This window comes from Oculina patagonica, chromosome 2, assembly GCF_052425735.1.
Source record: "Oculina patagonica isolate OP01 chromosome 2, crgOcupat, whole genome shotgun sequence".
Classification (NCBI taxonomy): Eukaryota; Metazoa; Cnidaria; class Anthozoa; order Scleractinia; family Oculinidae; genus Oculina; species Oculina patagonica.
The window spans coordinates 20,727,892-20,746,962 of NC_135759.1; the positions used below are offsets into that span (position 1 = coordinate 20,727,892).

General features: G+C 38.9%; 2 protein-coding genes and 1 long non-coding RNA gene across 5 annotated transcripts; 1 reads left to right on the top strand and 2 right to left on the bottom strand.

Moving 5' to 3' along the window:
• Positions 1–18: 18 nt before the first annotated feature.
• LOC144643428 (uncharacterized) lies at positions 19–7,442 on the top strand. Of its 3 annotated transcripts, XR_013568906.1 has the most exons (4): positions 19–169; positions 2,230–2,943; positions 4,234–4,777; positions 4,853–7,442. XR_013568906.1 is itself a non-coding variant. In XM_078502681.1 (3 exons), the coding sequence occupies exons 2-3, from the start codon at positions 2,298–2,300 to the stop codon at positions 4,311–4,313; spliced, it is 726 nt and encodes a 241-aa protein (XP_078358807.1). In that variant the 5' UTR covers positions 19–169; positions 2,230–2,297; the 3' UTR covers positions 4,314–4,783. The 3 variants fall into 3 exon arrangements, 2 of the variants coding, with proteins under 2 accessions (XP_078358807.1, XP_078358809.1); XM_078502681.1 differs by lacking the exon at positions 4,853–7,442 and having other exon boundaries at positions 4,234–4,783; XM_078502683.1 differs by lacking the exon at positions 4,853–7,442 and having other exon boundaries at positions 26–169; positions 2,253–2,943; positions 4,234–4,783.
• Positions 4,638–8,662, bottom strand: LOC144643429 (uncharacterized). Its single transcript, XR_013568907.1, has 2 exons — positions 7,436–8,662; positions 4,638–6,340 (listed from the first exon to the last, which is right to left on the bottom strand). It is a non-coding gene; the product is annotated as an uncharacterized LOC144643429 (long non-coding RNA).
• Positions 8,663–8,716: 54 nt separating this feature from the next.
• LOC144643430 (kelch-like protein 3) lies at positions 8,717–15,794 on the bottom strand. Its single transcript, XM_078502684.1, has 3 exons — positions 14,617–15,794; positions 11,075–11,305; positions 8,717–9,596 (listed from the first exon to the last, which is right to left on the bottom strand). The coding sequence occupies exons 1-3, from the start codon at positions 15,497–15,499 to the stop codon at positions 8,980–8,982; spliced, it is 1,731 nt and encodes a 576-aa protein (XP_078358810.1). The 5' UTR covers positions 15,500–15,794; the 3' UTR covers positions 8,717–8,979.
• Positions 15,795–19,071: the final 3,277 nt, after the last annotated feature.

Here is a 19,071-nt window from a genome sequence, read left to right on the forward strand (position 1 = left end):
CAAATGAGTTTGGTACGAGTAGCTTTGGACTCTTTGTGCTGGCATATACAACGTCAAATTCGCGCATTTAATTTTATGCACGCCCCGATCTGGAAGGCGAGGTGTGGTTGTATTTCATATTGCTGTCGGTTTAGATGCCGTGAAATTGGTCGCTTCTTCTTCAAATCAGGTAATTTAAGCGTAGTTATTAACTTAAGGCTAAATTAATGGAACTGTTTTTCTGTAGGATCGCGAGTACGGCCTTATACTGTAAATGTTAGAAGCAAATTCGTGGCAAGATTGTTTATGATCGCGTGCGACGCCATGTTTTTTGTCAATGGGTTTTTATTGTCTAGGCAAGAAAACTCTTCCAACATGGGGCTTCCTTTTCCAATTTCTGCCTTAATACAACTGGGTTTACGTTAAACTAGCTAGAAGTAACAGCTTAGATCAGGGATCATAACTTTGCAGTAAAGTAATGAGGATTAAGTTCGAAGGTTGATGCTTGCAAACTTTTGTCAGGAGTGAGCTAGTGTTGTTGAAGACAGTATGAGGGAATTCTCCTTTCCCCTGCATTTCTCTGCGTGTTTTTCTGGCGATAAATTCGCAGTCGCGTTTTTATGTAACCATTCGAAGCCAAACTTGTTAAATTTGCTGTTAACTTTGGACCCTCACTTTGCAAGGCCTTGTAATGGTTTCTTTGAGAAGCCATTTATTGACTTCTTGAAGAACCGATCAGAAGTTATTGCACTACTGACTACCGTAGTTATTCGGTTATAAGGCGCACTCGGTTATAAGACGCACCCCAAACTTGGCAACATTGTTATGCTAAGTTTACAAACTGAAAATTCTCCAAAAACACTCGGTTATAAGACGCACCACGAGTTGGAGAGTTGAAAAGATGTAGGGATCAATTTAAGGACAGCTTTTTCTTACAAAATTTGAATGTTTGAATGTTGTTCATACTCCTTGGCACAATCTTCGAGTAATTTTCCACGCTTAGAAAGGTTTCTTTCAAATGAGCATGCTTGTTTTTCTTTGTCTAATTTCGACAAAATGCTGGCATATACAAGTGTTACTGAAACTCGTTTTATATCCGCGATAAAAAACGTTGCGTTTAAACTAAATGTTTCTTATATCTTTAATACTGTAAAAGTCAATAAACAACATTAAGTGTTTTCATTTCTCTTGTTTTAACTGTAAGTTCCAGTAAAATGGCGGTCATAAGATTTTGTTGGGCGAAATACTCGGCTATTAGACGCACCCCAATTTTCGCATGAACTTCCCACAGACAAACAGATTTTTCTCGAAAAAACCGTGCGCCTTGTAACCGAATAACTACGGTACATTTATTTTGAGGTATTTTTGTTTTAAAAACGGTTTTTTTTTTTCAATTGATAAAGTTTATCAAATGACCCCAACTAGGCTTCAAACCCAGACCACTCAATCCAGAGTGTAATGTGTGACCATAGCATGTCTCACGAGTATATACTAGGGGCAGTGAATGGTCCTTCAAAAAAGGCGAGTCGGGGAGAATTTTAGCCAAATTTCAGGGGTCGCGCCCTCTCAAATTTTTCTTTGATCCCTTCTCTGACTCAGAGTCTCAATTTCTTTTGCGAGGCTTAAAAAGGTCTTGGACTTGCAGAAAAGATATCAGTCTCGCAGAGTCTCGCATTTACCATCCAATACCCCTTCTTCTTCTTCTTCTTCTTCTTCTTCTTCCACATTACTCACCTCCTTCAATAGTGAAGATTCTTGTGAGTATTAAAATAAATAACTACTTATACTTCATGCATTAAAATGAAGAAATATTGGAGAAAGATCAAAAATTGGTATTGCTGTACAAAAATAATTCTTGTTATACAAATTATACCTGTGATGTGTTTTCCAGAAAAGTTTTATACCCTTCTCACAGAAATTTTTCTGATTTGAACCTTCCCAGCCCCCTGGAAATTCCAGATTAGCTTCATACAGTGTGCTTTCCTTTGGAAACTTTGGCTTTAGAGACCTTCCTTCTACCTCAAAATTTCTAATAACTGACTTTGCGCTGTTTATGGATTTTCTGAGACCACACATTGATTGTTGGGGTTGAGTTATTATATACATTCAGTAGATAAAGAAAGTGGAACAGACACTTTCCCATGCAATAAATAAAATTAATGTTGCAGTCTTTTACAGATTAAAGTTACTCTCGGTTATTTTATTGTTCATTGTTTTGACATGTAGCTTTTCTCTTTGTTGTTCTTACAGATTTCTCTGTGTTGTCAATCTAGTGCTTGCAGGTGTCACTTAGCTGAATTTTTGTTTGCACCCCAAACATGGATGCACTTAAAAGAAAAGCCAAAGAAACTCTTGAGGACATTCAGCGGGCAGAGAACAGACAAAAGGATTTGTTGCGCTATCAAAGGCAAGCAAAGGAGAGGGCTGACCTGGCAGAAGAGGAGGCAGAGACACTCAAACAGAGGATCAAGGAAAGAAAAGAGGACTTGGTCAACTACTATAAAATGATCCAGGATAAACAACAGGGTCACCAAGCTAAAGAAGAGGTGGCAGAAGAGAGTGAAAAGATCAGAAAGGAACTTGAGTCTAAAGAATTTGAAGTAGGTGACCATCTCGTCATGCTTGAGATGAAGGTCAGAGATAAAAAGAAAAAAGCTGATGAGAGAGAGGAGCAGCTAGCTGAGGCAAAGGTCAGGTACAGCAAAATGAAGTCCGACCTGAGTGAGCTTTTGGCAAGATTGAATACAGCTGAGTCCAAGATCTGCAAGTTAAGTGAAGATTCAGATTCTGACACAGTGAGGCTCATTAATTTAGAAATCAAGCACAAGCGATATGCTCAGCGTGAAGATTATTTTGAAGACAAGATCGAGACCACAGAACAGCAAATCAGGAATTTGGCAACAGAGGCTGTTGCTAACGAAGCAGAAGCTAAACTTCTGGTATCCCAACGGGATAAGCTGAAAAGTAAGAGTTTAGTGCTACATGTATGGCATGATATTACTAATCTTTAGCTTTCAGTCCTAGCTATGACATCTGTAGTGTAAATTGATATTACTGATCTTCATACACTGTACAGTTAAAGGGGCAGTTGTGTCACCAAGATTTTGTTTCTTGAAAATCCAATTATTATTGTCTATCAACTTTATTGGTCTTAAAAAATTTTACAAATAAAGAAAAAGAAAGGACCAAAAAGGAATTGCGCGAACGGGAAAATAGTAACCCATGCGGGGCGCAACCCTAAAAACTAAAAAGAATGGCGATAAAAATCTTAAATTAAAAAAATATATATATATAATAAATATAATTAATTACTATATATTATAATAAGGTGTTGGTATCATGGTACACCAATAGTGGTCTGGCCTTCCTTAAATGTACTGTACTAAGGCGCGTTTACACGGTAGAGAAATTTGGCTACGGACTGTCGCTAAATGGTACGGACCCGACCACTTTTGTAGAGAAACAGTCAAATCAAAATGGGGCCATAGGCGCCTTTGGCCCCGTTTTGATTTGACTGTTTCTCTACAAAAGTGGTTAGGCGCGGACCATTTTTGTGGCGGGTCCGTGCCCAAATTTCTCTGCCGTGTAAACTCGCCTCTAGTCATGAAAATTGCTTTTAAAAAGTTGTGTGGCAATGGATGGGTAGGAAGAAAGTGGCATGAAACTTGAAAAGGTTGGGCCGACATTTTCAAATTTGACAGTGTTAAAAAAATCACATTAAAACCATTTATTACGGTTTATTCACATCTTGGCAAACGAGTAAGGCCTAACTTTTCAAGTAGTTTTCCTGCGTCTTCAACAAATCGATAGTAATAGACGTAGCTTGATTTCTATCTGCATCTTCCTTTAGAAGTTCAAAGATAATGTTTTTCGTGGGTTAAGTTACCAACCGTAAATTTCAGAACAGTTTAGACCAAAAATCTGCGAAATCCCAGTGATGAAGCTCCTTTAATTATCGTATGGAAACCAGGATAAGCTCCAGCCTAATGGGCCACTAGGCTCAAACACAGACTTTTACGTTGGTAGACGCTCCTAGAGCTGCTGTCAGGTTGTCAAGTAATTCTGTGGTACCCATTAAATTTATACTGCTAGATGGAGAGAAAACTACTTTGCCTAAGAATACAACATGGAGTCCCTGATCAGACATACATCAGGCCTCTCAGACCTAACTTTTAGGAGAATATGTTTTTCTTCATATTTCTTGTGCATGGTTTTATTTTTATTTTAAAAAAGTCTGTTTTCTTTTCTTTTCAGCACAAGTAAATTCATGGAAAAAGCGAGTAGCTCATCTAACTAGAGAACTGGAAGATGTTAAAACAGATCTAAACCAGTGAAGGGCAACCACAAATACATTGTAACAAATGCGACACCCAACTTGCTTAGAAAAGTTGGATAGTCACCTGACAAGCGAGGACACTGTAATATAATGAGGAAGTAATATGGTAGTAAGTGTAATGCCAATGAGAGAGGGTTGTGCATGTATTAAAATTGTTTTCTAAGAATCCATTTTTTAGAGGACTACCGCTAGGGATGTTTTATTTTTAATTTTAGAACCGATAAAGACTGTGTTGTTACATGTGTATAAGTATAGCTTCCTAACTGGCTTAACTGGCTTCAGTTAAGGAGACTAGCCAATTGTAATAATAATTATTTTTGCATTTTTATTTGCTTTGGCATGCTACATTGACTTTCACCTGTTAAATTATATGGAGAATTTTCCAGAGTCTTCCTCTTCAAATCATTTACATTTCTTTTGAACTGAGTTAAAAAAATTAGAGTGGTGAAGCTCTACTAAGATGTATAACACCCCCACTCATGTCACTGTGTAGGAAAACATGGCCTTGGCTGGATGACATTTTCCCAGCATATTCAGAATAAGCTGCTTAGATCTACATACATCAACTTCACTGTATTCGTTAAAGTTTGGTCTTAAGCGGAATTAACTCCTGGATAAAACCTCCAAAGGTTTGGTTGACATCCTTGTATGTGACTATTCTTACAGTGAAATCTGTTGAGCAGTACACAAACATGAACTGTCATGTGTTACTGTTTATTATGCTGTACAAAGTAGCTCCAACTGTTTGGTCTGGAAGATGAGATTGAGACCCTAGGATGTGACCTTTCAAATTAACACAGTTGAACATAACCTTATTGTGCTGTACATGTATGTATTTTCAGTATTTGGCCAAAATTAGATTTGAATTCTTCTCGATTGTTGATCCAGACAAGAAAATATGTTTGTCTTAATTCCAGCGTAGAACTCTGGGTTTTGTCAACTCTAGAGTGTAAAATTGCTATGAGGCTTCACTATTTCGCAAAACCAATTGGCAAGTTGGCAATATACCTGTACAGCCACTGTAGTCTAACAGGAACACCAAAAAAGCAATTTTTTTAACAGAACGGAGGATCACTGATGTATCATGTTGAAGCATAAGTGCAGTGATTTTGATAAGTGAAGGATTGTTTATTAGCATTTGACAAAAAAATTAAAATGAAGAAAGCAACTGCTTGAGTTTTACCATTGTAGGTGTTGGAGCTTCTCAGTAGTCACTGTTTAATATGATCATTTGCAACTAAGAACACAGAAACTGTGAAACATGTAACTTGTACTTGAAAAGTACATTCTAGAGTACCTAGTGGTAATGTATTATTTACTAAACATCTCAAAGGCTCTGAATAAATTATACACACATCGATGTTGACAGCAAGGTATAAGAAAAGTCTTGTATGCCAAATGTTAAGTTGTTTCATAAGGTAAAAGAAACAAGTGCTATTTCAGTTTTAACAAATCACTAAACCGGGGTATAGTCTGAGGTTAAGTTTTTGTGACACGTCCGGCTGCGACACAGGCTACAATTCACTGAACTTGCTGTAGTTTTTGATTAGTCAAACAATTTTCCACCCTGAGGGATTCAAAACATTGTTACAGTTCTTTGCAATAACAAATTCCAGCTAACTACTGAACAACAAGTAGAATTTTGTACCCCCCTCATTTCCACTATTGTCAGAATAATGTTATAATTTATCAATTGATGATTAATAATTATTGATGGTATGGGGATAAGGAAAAACTGATGGATTCACTGTCTCAAAAAGTTAAAATGTCATGAATTGCCAGTGCTTTCCACATTAGTTATTTGCCTCTTCTTTCAGTTTTAAAATAATATTTGATTACTCGCCACTCACAAATCACGTTGTATTTCTTATAACTATTGTGTAATTCTTAGCAATAATGGTAAGGTGTGTTAAGTACAGACAATAATGAAATTGTAACTTTGGGTATTCCAAAGCCTTGTAAAAACTAGGTTTTATTTTTCTTTCTTAAATTTAGCAAGATTATGAAGTTTTTACAGTGCGAATACTCGAACCGGGACAGTTTGAACAAAGTTAACCAATCGCAGCGATAATTGATAACAATGGATGGCGACCTTTTTTCGTTAGCGGACCAATGACGTTTAAGAATTGAAACAATAAGTTTACAACAAAATTCGAAAACTCAGCAACGCTGCAAATTGATGCGGACCTCTCAGGAAACCCTTCTTTCTTTTGATTGGTTAGTTTCGATCCCAAATTTGAAATGATTTTTAGTTTTGTTTCGAAACGGTAAAAAAGTTTTCATTTCGAGTGCAAAAATATTCCGTAAAATGGCTTTTGTCAAAAATATTCAACTCAGATTGAATCGTGAAGGGGGAATATATGACAATGATCGCCGACCTTCGCAGTTGTTACGAGAGCGGGTTTTAGACCTGCAACACACCGGAATGAATCAACAGTTAATCGCGACTGAGGTCAAGAGTAGCCGGCACTTTGTTCGAAACGTTTTGAGGGATTATGATTTGAACAATTCGTCTATGCCCAGAAGGTGAGCAACACCTCCACGATTAAAAATGGTCGGAGCTGTTGTTGAACATTTCGAAATTGAGAAACTATGTAAGCCCAGCATAAGTAGAGCGAAAAGGCTTACTGCGAAAATTATTAGAAGGCGTTGCAGTTTAGTCGATTTTCACAACGCAGAGTTTGGTTAGAGCCATATAATGTTGTAAAAGTGAAGGTCAATAAAGGTTTGTTTTATTCGAATTTATATGCTAACGCCTCATCTATATTTTCGTCACAAGACCGAACTTGATCAAGGCGGAAAATTATTTTTAAGCCCTAACAATTTAGATGTAACTCGAAATTAAAGCTCGAAGACCACCGTAAGAACCTTCAGATGTTCTTAAAAATTTAGGATCGAAACTAACCAATCAAAAGAAAGAAGGGTTTCCTGAGAGGTCCGCATCTATTTGCAACGTTGCTGAGTTTTCAAATTTTGTCGTAAACTTATTGTTTCAATTCTTAAACGTCATTGGTCCGCTAACGAAAAAGGTCGCCATCCATTGTTATCAATTATCGCTGCGATTGGTTAACTTTGTTCAAACTGTCCCGGTTCGAGTATTCGCACTGTAAAAGGGTGCACTAGTATTAAAGCAATAAAGCTCCTTAACCCATAAAAAGTGTATTTTCTTATTTACAATAGAAATAATCTCTTTTTCTAGTCATAAATTCATATAATATATTACATGCATCTGACAATATCTCAATCCTTGGCTCAAAATTTCATCTCGTACTGATTTGCATACATTGCCCTCAATTACATGTAGAGTTAAAAAAGTTTGATGCTTCTTCAAAACAGTGACTTCCTACTTGGTATTGCATTATTCCAGAAAACATCCATACCTTTCCTATGGAAGTGTTTTTATAAGGATTTTTTGATTAAATCTCCTAACCCCTCCAGAAACTCCAGTTAGGCTTAAATAAAATTCTGGCTTTTGAGAACTTCCATACCTTCGGAATTTCCAACGACTTTCCATGGGGAGGGTATGGATATTTTCTGAAAATGCACATTCTTAACAGCTTTCTTTGAAGTATACAAGAATTGTAAAGAGAAAATTACATGTTGATCACTTTTAGTTTCAAGTTAAGCATCAAAGCTCTCTTAACAGAATTTTTATAAATTTCAGTTATTTTCTCGCCTTGTAATGTATGTGGAGACAGAACTTAGTTCACTTACTTGATGATCTATAAAGATGTCTGGCATCTTTGCTAGCTAAAACCTTAGGCTGTAAGGGCCATTGCTAACTAATCCCTGTAAAGCTCTACTAAGCTCCCAGGGATAAATAAGTGGGGAGGGGGCCCTTTATTCCAGGCCGGGTTCCTCAAAGCACGATTAAGCTAATCCAGTATAAGCGTTAATTTTGGATTCTGTTTGTTAACTTTTCAGTGAGGATTTCTGTTTATACTATTTGCCCCCCAGTTTTATCGTCAGCTAATCTCAAACTCCACATAACATTAGTAAAAAAACACTTTAATTTATATAAGAGAAATTGAACCCTTGATCAACTTTTGATCCTGGGTTAGTGTTAATCGGCTTTGAACAACCCGGCCCAGGTTACTTTTCCATTCCATTCTCAATTGAAGCCAAATTACATCATGTCTAACTAGCATACAAAAAAAACTGATGTAGTACTGTTCTTGTGGGCGCTAGGTATCTGCCTCCTCCTTAGGCTCCGTAGCATTTCGGGCGAGAAACGGGGAGCGCGAGGCTTGATGGTTAGGCGGCGCAATGCGGCCAGTGCTTCAGGTTCAACAGGCCCACAATTCCACACGCACCGCACTCCGACAAGGAAGGACGTCTGGAGACTAGGCAGCAGCAGCAGGGGGGGGGGGGGGGGGAGGTTGGAAAAAGAGAAAAAGGAGCTCTAATTCCTTTTCTCTCTCTCCCTCCCCCCCCCCCCCCAAGAGCTTGCTACGTAGGCTAACTTTGTAACAGTTTTATGATACTTTTGCTGTAAGCAAGACAACATGAAATGCTGTCTAATATGCCAGCTTGAACCTAAAATCGAAACTTGCGTAATTAAATAGTGTTGAACTCGTTCGTAGTGTCTCTCTCTTGCCGTCCCCTTCGGCGAGAGAGGCTGGAAGGAAAGAAACCTGGGAACAAGGGTGTATTAATCTAGTAATTTAGGCACACGCTACGGCAGCGTATACTCGAGGATGGTTCATGGCTGGTGCAGTTGCTGTAGAGTAATCAGCAAACTTCAGATTCAACTTTTTTACAGAGTTTGTGTCTCTATTGTGGTTATCGTGTCCACCGATGATGAAAAGCTCTTGTGCCCCCTCCTCCCCGCCCAAAACAACTGCCGCGCCTGCTCCACTGCGCGGATCCATTGTATTGCGGATAATCAGCCAGAGATTCAAATCTGGGTTGTACTTCTCTATGGAGTCTAGAATTCCAACACTGTTACTGCCTCCAATGACGTAAATACGATCGCTGAACGTGACCACCGCGTGGTTCATCCGGGACTTGTTCATACTGCTCATATCTGACCACTTGTTGGTCATTGGATCGTAACACTCGACATGCTCGATTTCCGAGATTCCACAGTACCCCCCAACAGCAAAGAGGCGTCCTTGAAGAGATGCCATTCCAAAGTGGCTCCTTGGCAGGCGCATGTTGGCGACCTGGGTCCATTCGTTCTTGATTGGATCATAACGCTCGACGCTCTTGAGTGCAGAACCATTGTGGGACCCCCCAGCAGCATACAACCATCCTTCTAGAACTGATAGTGCCAGAGCACCTGCGGAGATGAATAATGGTAAAAGATTTTTAGTTTTGATATGGTTTCTTTTCCGCTTGCGCTTGCGTTTCTCTTGTTTGTATGAACTCTTGGGCTGGTCTCTTTTTTGTGTCGCGAGTAATACCAGGCTTAAGTCAAGTTAATTTCACGTAACTAGAGAGAATTGTTAAATGTAATATCACTGGCGTTTATATTCGTTTGTCGATTTTCTCCTACGAAGGTCAGCTGCTAGAAAGGAGGTCCATTTACCGGTTGTCGACTCCAGGAGCCCATTGCTCCGAATACTCACCGACACAGCAAAACAGTTGCTGTAGAAACTGCACCACAGTGCAATTAAGGCAGCAAGGAAACTTTCCACACTGCCTTTAAATAAGTAATAAAAAAAGAAAAAACGTTTTTTTTCTAAAAGAAACACTTAAAGTAAGTAACACAAGGACACCAACCCACGGCCTGGCAACGCATGCGTGAGGTACTGGACAGGCTGTGGGTTGGCGTCCGAGTGTGTCACTTGCTATAAATGCTTCAAAGCGATCTTTTTTTTCCGCTTGAAGTCCTTGTCATCATCATCAGTCCTTGTCGTGCCGTTGGACGCATAAGGGATCCTCGGCTACGGGATCCTCCTGGCAAAACATCTCCGTTGGCTCAGGACGCACTTTTAAATATTTATTGTTATTACTGCTCCCCCTCCTGGTCGCCTTTGAATCAATCATTACGAATGATCCGGAAATGTCCCAAAATACCATCCAAAGTACAGCAGCGACGTGGAACAAACTAACAAGATTAACCATTTCTATTTTTGTATCCACGCGCTGTAAACTGATGAAGGTCGTACGACCGAAACGATTTTAGTAAATTTTTATAATTTTATGTCATCCTAGCCAGAAGTCCGTCCTTGGTCTTTCTCTTCAATTGTTATAATTTTTATTATGTATTCATAATTTAAAGATGAATTCCAGTCCGTACTGCGCAATCTCGGCTGCAATGTTTATGTGAGCCCTTATGTGAGCCCACACGAAGGGAATGTTTACAAGCAAAACTAAAAATTCCGCGACAAACTTACCTTTTTCTTCATTATTAACGCCAGATATCCTTGCAGAACAAATAATAACGAGTAGAAGAACGTTGACGCTATTTCAAACCGACGTTTCAGCTCATCGGAAATTCTTGAACGAAACGAACTGTAATGGCGGACTAAAAAACGTCATGTATGCTGTCACCGAAGTGTAACGTTTCAACGAATTCAAAACAAAAACGTAAACAAACCCCGAGTCTGCGCAGTACGTACTGGAAATCAGCTTTAAAGGGCCCCTATTGATACCAGCCAAGTGCTGATAAGACCACCCTTCCTAAGTAAAACTGACTTAATAAATCATTCGTGAACACTACCAACTCGAACGCTACCTGACCTTTGTTCACTGTAATTCCTTTTTTCTAGTTTTTTTTTTTAACTTGTAGCTTATCTCACATTGGATAATTACCTTTGCATTTATTAAGTGACGTAACAGAAGTCCACTGGCCCACACAGGGGTTATAACTCTCCACGGTCACCAGGTCAGCGTATTCCCGATTTATTCCTCCCACGGCATACAGCTGACCGTCAAGGATCGCCGAACCAGCTAACTTTCGGGGAATGATCATGGGTGCAATTACCCGCCATTTCTTTTCGTTGAAGTCAAAATACTCCACATCATTTAAGACTTTACGGTTTTCTGAAATGAACAATATGCACACATTGCAGACCTATATGTTCAGCTTTGGCACTAAGTTTCTTAGGCTGACTTCAAAGAAAACGTCATCTGACGGAAATATATACAGCTTACCTTATTATAGGAATACAGTTGAACCTCGCTAATTCGAACTCGGCTATTTCGAATTCCCCGTTAATTCGAACTAAAACCCGTTTTCCTTGGATTTGCCCTTCAGTCATTTACTATCGGCTATTTCGAATTCCCGCTATTTCGAACTATTTTTTGTTTCCATTGACGGTTCGAAATAACGGGGTTCAACTGTATAACGAAGCATTTTAACAACGCGAACAAAATTTACGCGTAATAAAATTAACGCGAATTGTCGAAAATTTATGTTAACATGCATTTAATAAACGCGAATTCTCGTGTGATGTGTGCTTACATGCAGTCGATTTATAGCGACCTGCGCTATTCAAAGATAAAACAACAAGTCCAACAACGGAACTTAAGGTTTGATTCTGATAAACCATATACACAAAAAAGAAATTTAAACAGACTAAAAAGTGACTAACATTGTTTCTTGGCTCTTTCCATTGCCAAGAAGATGTCGTGTATAACTTATAGTATATAAAGGTGTTTTAAAATAAAGATGCTGTACAATTTGAAACCAGCTTCATCAAAAAATTTAACGCGAAACGGATCTAGCGTACTCATGAAATTGAGGTAGCTTTGGCAATAGGCGATGTTATCAGGGGTAAATTTTTCGGCTGCTGGCCTTGTCATCTTTTTCCAAGTCATTTTCCCTTCTGGTAAACGACCACGGACAGCTCGGCCTATAGCGGATTTCGAAGCTGTTGCCGTTGAGTGTGCCTCGATATTTTCTTTAATGTCCTTATAAGTTATCGAAGGTCTACTTTTTACGAGCAGCTGGACCAAGTCTAGTTCAGGGTCCTCAAGCCTTTTCGGTTGACCCCTAGCAGCAGCATGGCGAGGCAGATTTTCTCCCGTTTGACAAAAGGTCTGCCATACATTCGAAACTGTAACACCGCTCACTTTGTACTTTGATCCTATTGCTCTAAAACTTCCTGGGTAGAACTCTGTTGAAACATCTCCGCCTCCGCTCAAAATATCATCAACAATCAGTGACCTCAAATCCTTGCCAATTGGTTTTCCACGTTCGAAAGTTCTTCCGTGAGCATTCATTTCACTTGAAAAGTTCAAAGCAAAGTTGTTCTGCCCGCGAAAAGAAACAGAATGTCACGTGACTAATCCGGTCGCTCGAAATGGTCACGTGAGCAAGCCCAAAATTCAAATGCGATCGATCGTTTTTTCCGGGGTGCTAACAGTTTAGTGATTTCGGTAGTAAAATAGTGTGATTTTAATTATCAATGACGTAAATTTACGTACATGAAATTATGCGAAATTTTTAAATTTGCGTTAATTACATGTATCGTTAATTTCCTATAATAAGGTAACCTCCGCTAACGAACAACCACAAACAAACACTACATTTTAAACCTCCCATGATACCTCTCAAAGTGGGCAGTTTTGTGGTGCATAGAAGTCTGCTTACATGTCAGCTCCGGCCCGCAGAACTTAATTTTTGGCAGAGTTTACGTACTGGGCAGAACTTAGTTTTACATGGCACACACGTAGCATCATTCGCCATATGCTTACCTTTATGTCTCAGTTTCATAAAGAACCATTTCACTTCATTACATTTTTACATTTTTTTTCTTCCCTTTCCTATTCACATAAGTGCGTCAACAGCTGACAAAGAGATTCTACATCGAGTTATCTCTGACAAGAGACGATCTGCTACAACACTAATCTTACTTTTTGAAACTATTAATTTAGCTGAACAAGGATAACTGGAAACATTCCTCCTATGCACACTGTTTAGGTTTATGCAGTATTATCGTGTTTGTAAACAGAAAACAAGAACGGTGTAAACTTTGAACAAAACGAACAGATCCATCAATAAAAACTGAAATAGGCCCAAGAGAGCACGAATCGTTATTTAATTATACTTGGTCGCCTCCCCTAAGTTTCATTCAATTTTGAATATTGCTGTAATAACTCGTTTATTAATTTCCTATAATTACAATTGTCACTTCAAAATAACCTGACTTCAAAGACTTCTTCCCTCGGGCAGACTGAGGGTTTTTTCCTGTTTTCGTGCAAACCTCTTTGAGGTTAGTGGTCAGGCTCACGGAGTTCTCGTGCGGTTTACATTACTAAAATTCTTACGCGTTTCATGTTTTGAGCTTATATTTTAAATTATTTTTTAAATATTTTTTTAACAAAAAAAAGCAACATTTTTTAAGTGTTTATGTTTAATCCAAAAATGCAAAATCTGGTTTCCGTGATTTTTGAAGCGAAAAGCTAATTTGATTTTTATAATGTTTCTAACATGTAGGCGAACCTTGGCCGGATCATTTCATCAAAACATATATTATGACCTTATCCTCTCTTGGTGATAGATACACTAGTTATCCGGGTTGACCCTTACGCGGGGGGGGGGGAATATAATATGAGCGGCTGATCTATACCCAAACCCATACAAAGCGACGCTAACGAATATTGTATCGGACTTGTGAAAAGAATATGTTATTTTGTTTAATTTTTTTAAGCTTCAAAACAGTAAATTTGTGTACTCAATCAGTCCCATTCTGTATCAGAATTACAAAGTGCTTTATTTTGTATTGGAATTTACAGTGCCTACAGTGACCTTAAAAAGTATTTTTTTCATTAGATCCACTCCTTTTGAACTTCTTTACAAGTGGTATTACATATAAATAGCGAAAGAGGTTGTGCTGGTATTCCGGCTATTGGTATGAAGAAAGGTTGACCCAGCTAGTCAGTGTAGGTTAAGGCAATATTTACGTTCTTAAATAGCTTAGGGCTGCAAGCATGCGGACCGGACCTCATCGCTTAGGGAACACACCAGTGGTTTGTTAGGGTTGCACTGCAGAGAAAAGGTACAACAGAGTCCGAAACTCGAAAACAGTCGAGATCTCAGGACTTCTTTTGGTTAAGGGCTTTACGTGCTTTTGCGGTCCTACTATTTACGAAATTCTTGAAATTCGTCCATCACGCACTTTGTTTTGAAGTGAGTCTTCCGCTGATATAACCAAAAGCGCCCGCGCGGGAGCCCGCGCTGTGCTTTAAATCTGTTTAATTGTGGTTTGACCTTTGTCAATCTTCGGATCGCATGACTGGTTTTCATTTCACTCTCTCAGTTTTGCATAACACGTCTGAGAGTAGAATACTACAAAATACTAATTATCTATGTTTACTATTTGTATTGTGGACCACACGGAGTTCCCTACCTTCACCGCCGACCACATACAACAGTCGACTGAGCCGATCCCGAGGGATCGCGCGCGGGATTCTGTTCTTTGTCCGTCGCTCAGGGATAAGATGATAGTCAATCGCCTCAAGAACAAACTGTCGACACGTTGCACTGCTCATGATAAGTTCCTCTCTAGCGGCCGTGTCCATCAAAAATTTGCGCGTCATCAAAGGAAATCGGACATGGGTCAGTAATTCTTCAAGTTCAGGGAGACGATTTGTCAGATCGTGCTTAATCCATTCTAGCGCTCCGAAAAGCACGACGCTTTCACACGGGACATTGAGTTTGTCGTGACAGAAAAGTCGCACCAGTTGCTTGAGCGTGAGAGAATTGAAATCCGCGAGTTTCAAAATCGCCACAAAGTTGGAGCGAATAAAATTTTCGGCCAGGTCTAGAAGTTCTGTACACCCGTGTAAATCGGCCAAGTTCCATATTTCGAGGCTATTGTTCACGTTAATGCTATGTCTGAGAAAATCATAACAAGCGTTTTCTACGGTCAGAAACTGGAGTAGGCTGGCCGCGGAGAGCAAGGAGTGAACGTTGGAGAAGGTAATTCTCAAAGTTGAAGTGTAGGCAAAGTCTATCAAATTTTTCATGGCCTGCGATTCCACTCCTCGTATTGTTATGTTTTTTTCGTGGCTTTCTTTCATGTCCGTCAAAAACATTGCGCGAAAATACGCGCTCACAGAGGCCAAAACAAGCCGGTGAACGCTGAATTCTTCTCCGTCCTCCGTAGAAATAACCACATCGCAGAAACTGTTCTCCATTCGAAAATCGTTCATTGCGCGAAGAGCCTCGCTCGCTCCCTGCTCGTCTGTGAAGTCGTACAACACGCTTGTATTTTCCATTCTGTGGCCCATTTACGACAGGTCTACGAAAATAAAAGCCTCGTCAAAAGAAACAAGATGCAAATAAAAGCTGATCTTCTTTCAAAGGACATGAAATTCAAATTAGTTCATTGTTGCGGTTTCCAAGAGCTTAGACCTTCATTTTCGGCGCTCTGCTTTAAACAAAAGACATTTTTGTCCGCCTCTATTGTTGTCCGCGTGGCTGACGCGTGGTTCGCGCCTTTTTATCTCGTCGACAGAACATATTGTAACAAGTTCTATTGTTTCCGACGAACCAAAACATCAGCTGCGACCTGCGTCAGCTGCATCGCCTTGGCCACGTGCTAGCTTTGAAAATCTGATCCCAAGGCAGTCCAAGAATATGATTGGCTAAAAAAAGAGAAAACGAGATTTGATTGGCTGTCGCTGTTTTATCCAGCAACAGGTGGCCCAGCGCGGGAAAATGAACTTCCTTTGTTTGGGCGGATATGTTTCTTTTGTTTGCTGTCAAAAATAGGGATTATGTGATTCACTGTCAAGCAATATTAATGTCTGACTGAAGCCACCGGGAGTATCAAATGTGCGTTTTTGTAGATTTTCCCACGTAATGTTTCCGTGTTATAAATCAGATCACGGATATCCGACCCACTATTAAAATAAAATGAAGATTATATCGCCGCGTGATCACGCAACACAAAATATGCTTTGCGAAATTTGTTTCCAAGTTTATTTCCTCGCTGTTGTTTAAAAGCGTCAAACTCCGCTGGGAGTTTTAATGACTGAAAACGATTCAATTTTACTAATTACCCTAAAAAATGAATAAAGTATTGTTTATTTATTTGCTTTCTACAAGCGGACAAACGACTCGTAATTGTCCTTAAAAATAGATTGAAATATTTTCAATGGAAAAATGTAGAAATTGTACACAAAATACGGTCAGCAATATAACTCAAGTACTATATGGCGCCGCAAAGTACTTCACTAAGCATCAGTCGCAATATCATTTAGGTTGGATTTTCTATTTACAAACAAATGTTACATACATAGTTTTTAGATGCAGTATTATCGTGTTTTGTTGATCAAAAACACTCTGTTGCCGAGACAGCCTGGTGTCCATGTACACGGTTTTCAATATCTGCACAAACATCAACCACAAACCGGCCGATTTCACTCCTAATTGAAGAAGAAAAAAACCGCTTATGTTATGATACATTACTACGTAAAAGAGAACGTTGTTTTCGCTAAAAAACTGGGTAAGGATTCCTAACGAAAGGAAATTAGAACACTTTGTTCATTTGTACTATGTTTGCTTGCTGATGCTTGGAAACATTTAGTCACGTGCAAATCAAAGGTTATACTGATTTAAACTTGACTTACATGTAATTTCTCCTTACATTATCGACACAATGTCAAACAAACAGGTAATGGGAGTTAAGATGGTTATCAGGTAATAGATCTCATATTGATGTCACCATCAAGTTCTCAGACCTAATGACACTCCTAGTGAGTCTAAAGGTTGTTCATGAAAGAAAAATTCTCTTCATAGATAACTGATCATGACAGCAGTGGATTTTAAAGGGACCCTTTTTTTTAGAAGAAAGAGTGATTGATTACTTTATTTCTATTTTATACTCCATGTGAATTTTAAATGCTCGCGTGCTTGTTAATTATGCATGCTGATAAACGCGCTCGTGCATGTGTTATATTGTACGCGACAAAAATACAGTAGAACTGTACAATCAATTTATCGCTTGGTTGAGTCCCTAATGGGTTTTCACAACCTTTGATCTCTCACTTTCCTTCACAGCAAGAGGCTCAGACTAAATAGGTGTTAAATGGGTGTAATAAACGGTCTCTGAGGATTCCGTTATGCATCACACTGCGTCGAACATTAAGAGGATTTAGGTTTCGTTAGGTTGAGTGCCAATTAAGACCAAACTCTGTTGGAACGCACTGTTATCGCAGATGGTTTCTATTGAAAAATTAATTGAGGAAATGAAACAATACTCCGCTCAATTAACGCCACAGAAACCGAAATAAAGTATAAAAAAGATTTTTTTGTTTGAGATGACAAATTTACAATGAGCTCTGATACCTACGCTTGAGCGAGCTTTTGAATCATTTTTGTGGTACAGAGTTGATGTCGCCAATGTGGCCAATGTGTTAGTAGGTCGAAGAGGATGTTTCTTTTTGCCCGTACATAGGTTACTTTGTCTTCTGGTTCATCATACAAGATATATTGAAGTGTGCTGGAGTGTTCCTGCATTCTATAAACTAAAAACAAGAAACATGCTGAAATAAATTTCCCAAAATATCAACTCCAGGAGCCCATAATGCTGTCAATTCTTTAAAAGTTTCAATTTTTTTTATTTTTCTCACAAAGGAGTGAAGTCTTGGATAGGGTTCATAATACAATTTCTAAGTTTTTTTATATAAAAGCAGCTTTGTTATTTTCCCAGCTGTTAATTCTGCAACGTAACGAGAGAACTAATAGGCAAAATATTGACTTTCATTTGCGTTGCGAAAATGAAACGAATGAAATTAATTTTCTTCTACTGACAGATTACCCCCTAGCGCATTGCCGTTACCAAAATATGCGTGGAGTAAAAAAAAAAGTGATGATAAATATACCACTGATTACAAAGAGCGTGTCTTCTATGTAGTCACCATACTTCCAAATACAGTAAAAACCCGCGTATAAGAACCTGCTTTTTTAGAGTTTGGCAAAACAGGTTCTTATATTTTGGGGTACTTACTGGCATTTTTTAGCTTCCCTGTGCAATTCTTGATCTCTAAAGACATCCTTTTTGATAAAATACAGTTATTGTATTATAAATAAAATAGTTTAACCCCACATATAAGAACCTTTTGGGGTATTAAGGAAGCAAATTTCTGCCAGGAGGTTCTTAATTTCTAGGTTCTTACACGCGGGTTTTTACTGTACTTGACTTGCCTGTTCACTACAAGTATAGTCTTAATAAAAATTTGGGCGAACTTACAAACCGTTTGCAATCAGCCAATTTTTCATCGATTACATGGCAAAGGTAATGAATATAGCCAAAAATGCCTGGTAAAGTGCATGACAAAGCATGAGTCTTTGAATCTTTGATTTGATGGTTTGATCGGATTTTCTCTATATAAAACACTACTACAGGAAACTGTAGGACTGCACTGTTATTTGGCAAACGGGCGCCTGATTTTGTTTACGGACCACCCCGGTGACGGGAAATCATTCGAAATATTGATCTCCTGTCCGGCTCAGCTTTGGCCAAACCAAGCTGGCCATTGCTCCCAGTGGTTTCTCCTGGAAAACACTCACCCATAGACCATTTCTTGATCATAATAAATCGACATTTTAGGGACTACATTACTTGCAAAAATTTCGGAAGATTTTAATTTCGGACTAAAAAGTGTCTGAAAATGAAACCGTCCGAAATTTTTTAAGCGTACCTTCCGAAATATTTACAGAATAGTAAAACCTGAAAGTACAAAAACAAACCCGATGTGGCAAGGAAGAGTTTTGAGATGGCAGGAATGGTGGAGGGAGGCTGCCACTAAGGAGGGGTCTAAGGAACTAGAACCAGATGATCCTTTTGAAGAACTTG